The sequence below is a fragment of the Telmatherina bonti genome, assembly GCF_933228915.1.
Source record: "Telmatherina bonti genome assembly, chromosome: 14".
NCBI classification, from domain to species: Eukaryota; Metazoa; Chordata; class Actinopteri; order Atheriniformes; family Telmatherinidae; genus Telmatherina; species Telmatherina bonti.
Window position 1 is genome coordinate 12052122 of NC_136612.1, and position 7415 is coordinate 12059536.

At 36.2% G+C, this 7415-nt stretch overlaps 1 protein-coding gene across 1 annotated transcript; it reads left to right on the forward strand.

The window, feature by feature from the left end:
- Positions 1–3547: 3547 nt before the first annotated feature.
- Positions 3548–7142, forward strand: swsap1 (SWIM-type zinc finger 7 associated protein 1; the record flags this gene model as incomplete). The annotated part of the gene is made up of 2 exons (XM_079253284.1): positions 3548–3817; positions 6597–7142. The coding sequence occupies 2 exons, from the start codon at positions 3548–3550 to the stop codon at positions 7140–7142; spliced, it is 816 nt and encodes a 271-aa protein (XP_079109410.1).
- Positions 7143–7415: the final 273 nt, after the last annotated feature.

Consider the following 7415-nt stretch of genomic DNA (forward strand, 5'->3'; position numbering starts at 1 on the left):
TTTATTAGACATTACAAAAAATGTTAGAATTTTAAAAAATACATATTTTTAAAAGCTTTCAAAATATTTCCATTATAGCATTTTTTCCCTTCAGGCGGTAATTCGGACAGCAAAGGGGTCCTAATGCAAATAGCGCCGGGATAATGATGTTGGCTACTTTTAATTTTAATAACCTAAAAAAAATATCTAAAAATATCTTCTTGGAGTTTGGGTTATTTACTGTATATGATTGTGCGGCCGCATTGGCTGGACTCGGACTACTCTGCATGCTAGCGAGTGTCTGGGCCACCGGATTATTCTGTCGTTCAACTGGTTCCAACTTTATTGGGACAGCAGGGGGCGTATTTGCTCAATGAACGCTAATCTTTATTTCTTCAATGAGGGTTATTTTATTATTTAAATTGAGAATATTAACGTGTCCTTGGAAGATATTGTCATATTTCAAATGATCACAATGCTATTTGTGCCTTTATTCACAGGCTCTGAGGACTCACTGCAAAGTTTTGCATCCCTAAAAGTGGGAATTATTGCCTAAAATATTGGGTTGATCTATCTACTTTGATAACTTTTGATACAATGCATTCACGTTTTACAGCAGCATGACGGCCGAGGCCACTATACGCACAAAGTAAATGTCCCCTTCAATTCCCTTATTATCTTTAAATGACAAAATTACAGAAGCCTACATTTTAAGTCCAAATTGCTCATGTAACTGAAAACATTAAAGATTTCATATTTAAACTCTGCCACACAGTACAAAAAGATACATCTTCAGCACAGAAAAGACAAATATCTTTATTACACATTAACACAAAGTTCACATTCAGATATAAACATAATGGGGGGGAGGGACCTCTTTAACACAAATGCAAGTTAAGATACATCCCCCAAAGTATTTACATTTGTTTAGTCTTGGGAAGAACATCTAACACGTTTTTTTTACCATCACCTGCAAGACTGAACCAGAAAACTGACATAAAATATATTTAATAAAAAAAAAAAAATCTGAGTTGTCAATGTGAACATTGTGAACAGAGTAAAACCATTTACTGATGGGGTGAACAAAACATAAAATTTCAGGTCAGGATAAAACAAACGATTGTGATTTTATAACAATATACATATCAACACATATGAATATATATGAATATATTTCATATCATATATATATATATATATATATATATATATATATATATATATATATATATACACATATGTATATATAGCAAAATGTAAAATGTGTGATATCTGTAAAATGTGAATGGACTGTATCAAAAGTTATCAAAGTAGATAGATCAACCCAACATTTTAGGCAATGATTCCCACTTTTAGGGATGCAAAACTTTGCAGTGAGTCCTCAGAGCCTGTGAATAAAGGCACAAATAGCATTGTGATAATTTGAAATGTGACAATATCTTCAAAGAATACGTTAATATTCTCAATTTAAATAATAAAATAACCCTCATTGAAGAAATAAAGATTAGCGTTCATTGAGCAAATAGGGTTGTCCCTGCTGTCCCAATAAAGTTGGAACCAGTTGAACGACAGAATAATCCGGTGGCCCAGACACTCGCTAGCATGCAGAGTAGTCCGAGTCCAGCCAATGCGGCCGCACAATCATACACAGTAAATAACCCAAACTCCAAGAAGATATTTTTAGATATTTTTTTTAGGTTATTAAAATTAAAAGTAGCCAACATCATTATCCCGGCGCTATTTGCATTAGGACCCCTTTGCTGTCCGAATTACCGCCTGAAGGGAAAAAATGCTATAATGGAAATATTTTGAAAGCTTTTAAAAATATGTATTTTTTAAAATTCTAACATTTTTTGTAATGTCTAATAAACACTTAGACCAGACATGGCCTATTTCAGCATTTATTTGTGACAAAGGCAACAACGGCAGAGACCAACGACATAAACCAACAGCATTGACCAACAACAGAAAGCAACGACATTAGCCAATCAGAAGGTAAAGACGTGCAGCGAAATACGAAGTCTACATATGCAGCAAACACAAATGCAACAACATACATGTACAACATTTACATCATCCAACATTTATATGTGCAATAAATAGATATGCAACAGATACATGTACATATACAACATGTACATGTACAACATGTACATATGCAGGAAATACATACGCAATATTGACACATACAAAAACCAACAACACTTGTTAAAAACATTAGGCCATAGACATGTACCAAAGACACATTGGAACAACATAAACCAACAACATGTACACATATTACATATACTTTTTTTTTTACACAAACGGAACCCCATAGCTACAGAGTCAAAGTAGTTTCCCCACAAAACGTATATAATACACAAAAAAACAAAACACTTTTCTGCATAACCGGTTTATAAATAATGGTAACACAGTGAATATTCTACTAAATGCAAATGATAAAATTTACTCCTATGAGCTCTTTATGGAAACATATGACATTGATACTTCACAAAGAGAGTTTTACATCGTAGCATAATTACCTCCGCCAAGGAGGTTATGTTTTTTACCGTCATCTGTTTGTGAAAAATATGACATTGATACTTCACAAAGAGAGTTTTACATGGTAGCATAATTACCTCCGCCAAGGAGGTTATGTTTTTTATCGTCATTTGTTTGTCTGTTTGTCTGTGTGCGAAAAGGAAGAACTGCTTTAATTTTGGTGGTGGTTGAGGTCACCGTTTAGATCCAGGAACTTTTCAAAGTCCTTGGCGGAAGTTTGCATTCTCTGAGTGTTTTTCAGGGTAACTTTTGAATTGCACAGTTTTGATCCAATACTTTATTTTCAGACTTTGTACAACTGCATCTCTATTTTGATAAATCAACAAAAGTAAATAAAGAGTCAACCATAGGCAAGAGAAAGCCAGCAACTATTTATGTATTTTGTTCAGCATACAGTTACTATGACCGGTGTAATATTAAAAGCAGATTGTGTGGAATTACATTTCACAAGATTGAATAATAATTTATTTAACCAGATAAAAATAGGTAGATAAATCCAAATGCATCAATAAACAATCAAACATGTTAGTATCAAATTCATTTATACATTAATTTATTTTGTAGCTACCTTATGTCTTAGTTAAATAGCAACATAAAAATATTTTAGAATAAAAGCACGTTGTTGTTAATGTTTTACAGTGATCTGTATCATAACAATATCTCTGCCTTTTGTAACAAACCAAAGTGTGGGGAAAAAAAATCAGGTAAAAATTCGTGCAATTATTGTTGTGATTGGACCTACACCTTACAAATAACTGCATTGGAGGCGCATAGAGACCCATCCAAGATGGTGGCGCGATGAGACGTCAGCTCGTATAGGCCGCGTGATACAATGCGGCGTCTATGTATATATATGTCTATGTCTATGACATACACGCGGAACGTTTTTTTTTTGTTTTTTTTTCCCAAATATGTTCCAGTCGGACTGCAACAGCCCGAACACCAATGTGCAACACGTAAACAGAAGCGGGAAGCTTGAGCTCGTTTTGCACAAATCCTAACAGGCATTGTGTCATTATTAATGATGGCTGATATTTTAACGTTAGTGTTCAGGACGTTTACGTCACAGACAGCTCTGAGGAATGACGTCACACCCAGTCTTCCACCAGCAGCACCCTGCAGCACTTTACTGGTGGGAAACCAGCGGGTCAGCCGCTCCATGCTGCTACTGGCGGCCGTCACAGCAGCCTCTGAGATGGGGATTAAAGTGGTGTTTTTCGCCCAAACACAAATCCAGAGTCTCCCAGTGTCTCTGCAGAAGTGTGTTCCCAGTCTGAGCCCAGAGAGTCTGAAGGTGTGGTTCACTTTATCCGCAGACCGTGTTGTCATGCATGTTGGTTTCTGTTTCTAATGGGTTTAATTTAGTCTTTAACAACTGTATTAATGTGCGAATACAGTGACGTTTTGTCCTTTGTTTTTACAGTTTAGAAAGATAGATAGATAGTTGTGCTCATATTTATTCATACCCTTTCATTAAAGAAGGAAAAAAACAGCTGCCTGTAAAATAAGCTGAAATTGACTAAAGTAATAATAAATAAAAATTTTAAGAAAATCATTACATTATTTTCTAATTCTGGTTCAATAGAATTTTTTTTTAAAGCAAACAAATAAGATAATTTATTACATATTACATCACTCATAAATTTCGTTGAACAATCCTTTAATGTTTCCGCTCCAGTCAGGTGTTTTCTGTTCCTCTCAGTCAGACTTCTGCACCTGTTGACAGGTATTTTGTCCCACTGTTCAACAGAAAAGTGCTCTAATTTGTCCAGGACCAATTTGTTTTTGTTTTTTTCTTTCTGCAACTCAATTAAATGAAAAACCAGTGTCTTATATTACTAAATTATATTTTTTGCAAGTTTTTAGTCATTGTTCATTTTTTAAGTCTCCAGTTATTTGAGTGACTGTTATAAATTCAGCCTTTTCTTTAATGAAAGGGGATGAATACATATGAGCACAATAGTAGGGGTGGGAAAATCTAATCGAGAAATTGGGATTTTTTTCCTTCACAATTTTAAATTGATTTTTTAACAAAAAAAATTGATTTTTTTTTTCCAAATAAATAAAATTAATCCACTATAAAATTTTTGCCATTTATATGGTTTTTATTGATCTTTTTACTATGTTCTTGGGCATTATAGCAGCAGAATGATGATCTGGCTACTGTGTTGTTTTTTCCTAACTGAAATGAAGAAAGATTACTAGCAAAAAGAAGTTTTATAATTTTTTTTTGTTTGTTTTTAATCTACAAAAATCATCAATATTGAAGAATTTTGAGAATCACAATTTAAATCGAATCGGCCCCCCAAAAAATCGGAATCGAATCGGATCGGGACAAAAGCATATCATCACAGCCTTAATAGATAGATATATAGATAGATACTTTATTGTCAATGTACTGTTGACAAAATCTTAGAAATTTGACATCAAGAGGCAGCAAGCTCATCAAAAAAGAAAATAAAACAAAAATAAAAACATCAAGTATTAATGTGTAAATAGCACAACAATGAATCGTTTAATGAGTCATTAAGCAGAAATTAATTGGCTGTTGGATCCATTTAATTTGAGTTAGGTGTGTTGGAGCAGGGAAACATGAAAACCTACAGGATTTCAGTCCTCATGGGATCAAGTTTAATAGCCCTGGTCTAAAATTATATATATACATATATACATTTTTATATAAATATATAAGACAGCCTTGTAATAATATAGCAAATAAATAAAGTTACTGATATGAATAATATGTAAATTAAAAAAAAAAATCCACAGATCAGGTTACACTAGATTTGCATTGCGTTACCTCAAGCTGAGTCATTATTGTTCAGGTTTTCCAGGCAGTAAAAGTCAGTCCAGTATGAACCCCTGCTTTTATCACTGCCTCTCTTTCTTCTCCTCACTTTTTCTGGTAATGTCTTCTTGCCTTTCTTTGCTGAATCAGGCATGGTGCTCGATCAACACAGCCCTTGTATTGATCTCCTGCTGTTTGCATCTGACGTGGGGGGGGTGTTGGAAAATGCGGCTGTCACATGACAGCCTGACAGAAAAAGCGATGGAAAGTTTTTCAGCAACAGGATGTTGCAGGGAAAAAGGCTCCATGACTGTACATCAGCGGTGTCCAGCTCCGGTCCTCGAGGGCCAGAATCCTGCAGGTTTTCTATGCATCCCTGCTCAGACACACCTGATTCAAATTAATTAGTAGTAGAGCTTAATCAGTTGTGCACGTCATTGGCTGTTTGATCCATTTAGTAGAAGCTAGATGTGTTGGAACAGGAATACATGGGAAACCTGCAGGACAGCGGCCCTCGAGGACCGACTTTGGACACCCCTGCTGTACATAATGAATGTCACTGTTCCATCAAATTCAGTCAGAAGCAGGGAGTTGTGAGGTCAGAAATGTCACTAAACTGGAACAGAATAGGAAAAGAGAGCAAACTTCCTCCACTATGATGTGAGACTTGTGACAGAAGGGAGAAAATTTCTGTTAAAGGTGTTTTCAGTTGCTGCATTTTGGCCTGAAATGAAAATAAATATAATATAATATGTTGCTTTGCCGTCTCTCTGTGTGTGGCCCTGTGATGGACTGGCGAGCTGTCCAGGGTGTACCCTGCCTGTCACCCAAAGCCGGCTGGGATAGGCTCCAGCTTCCCCGCGACCCTGAATTGGAATAAGCGGTTCGGAAAATGAATGAATGTTGCTTTGCTGAGTTGAGAGGGAAAAAAAAAGAAATGTTGTCTTATTTTCTTTCAGTCGTACGGCTTCTTTTGTGTCATAGCTGCATTAAAGCCAGATACTGGGGACCAGGGTTTGTCTGTGGGGTTTGGGACTAGGGACTGGGTTGGTAGATGGGAGTGTTCATGTGATCAACCTGTTTAAGTGTGAAAGAAAACGATTAAATGTGTGTTTTATGATTTGAATGTTTATATGTGATGGCTTATTTTTTATTTTGGGATATTCTTGATGTTTAGTTTATAGTTTTGCTATGTAAAGCACTTTACGCTGCTTTGTATGAAAAGTGCTATATAAATAGAATTCATAGATATATTTTTGATTATTTCTTTATTTATTTTTTTTAGAAAATCACATTTTCATATCCCAGAACTCTGGAGGAGCTGCTCCAGCAGGTTGCCAGCCTACATGAGTCCCCCATACCTCCATCACTCATCATTGTGGACAGACTGGAGGGCTTCCTATGTTGCCCTGCAGGCAGCAGCCATAGTGGGCTTCACTCAGGTGAGCAGTCCGCTGCAGCGCACGTAGCCGCGCTGCTTTGTGACACTGCTGCTTTTCTCACGGATCTCCTGGAACAACGAGGGTCGAGTTCGGCCCCCTGCCGTATCATCGCCTCCTTCTTGTCAGGAGTGGAAACGGATCACGACAGCAAGGATTCCTCTGCCACAGATCCCATTCTCGATGTCCTGGACCGCTACTTCCAGACCCGCTGTACTCTGGATCAGAACAGAGGCTATGAAGCTGCAGCTGCCGCAGCAGAGGAAGCGTGGCACATTTATCTTTCTGGGCGAAGAATCTTTGCTGAAAACTGTCCAGACAAGCCAAGTTTAGCTCAAGAGTGGCAGCTCTTCATCTTTCCTGATGGCTTAATGGAGTTTAAGTTAGTCTGAAAAACTCTAGAACAGTCCTGACTCTTATTACCATGTAATATGATAAAACCTTTAAGATGATGCATTAGATTATCCCACCAGTTCTAGGTGAGCAACAGTAAATGAGCTTGTGTTTTTGTGTTTGTATTTTTTTTAAACACATTGTAAAGATATTTCATTTTAATCACATTAATAAAATTTTAAAAATATTGAAATGGATTGGCTGACTGAATAATATGCAAAAAGGAAACATTTTTGGGAAATACTTTAAATAAAAAAAGACCTGAAAATACA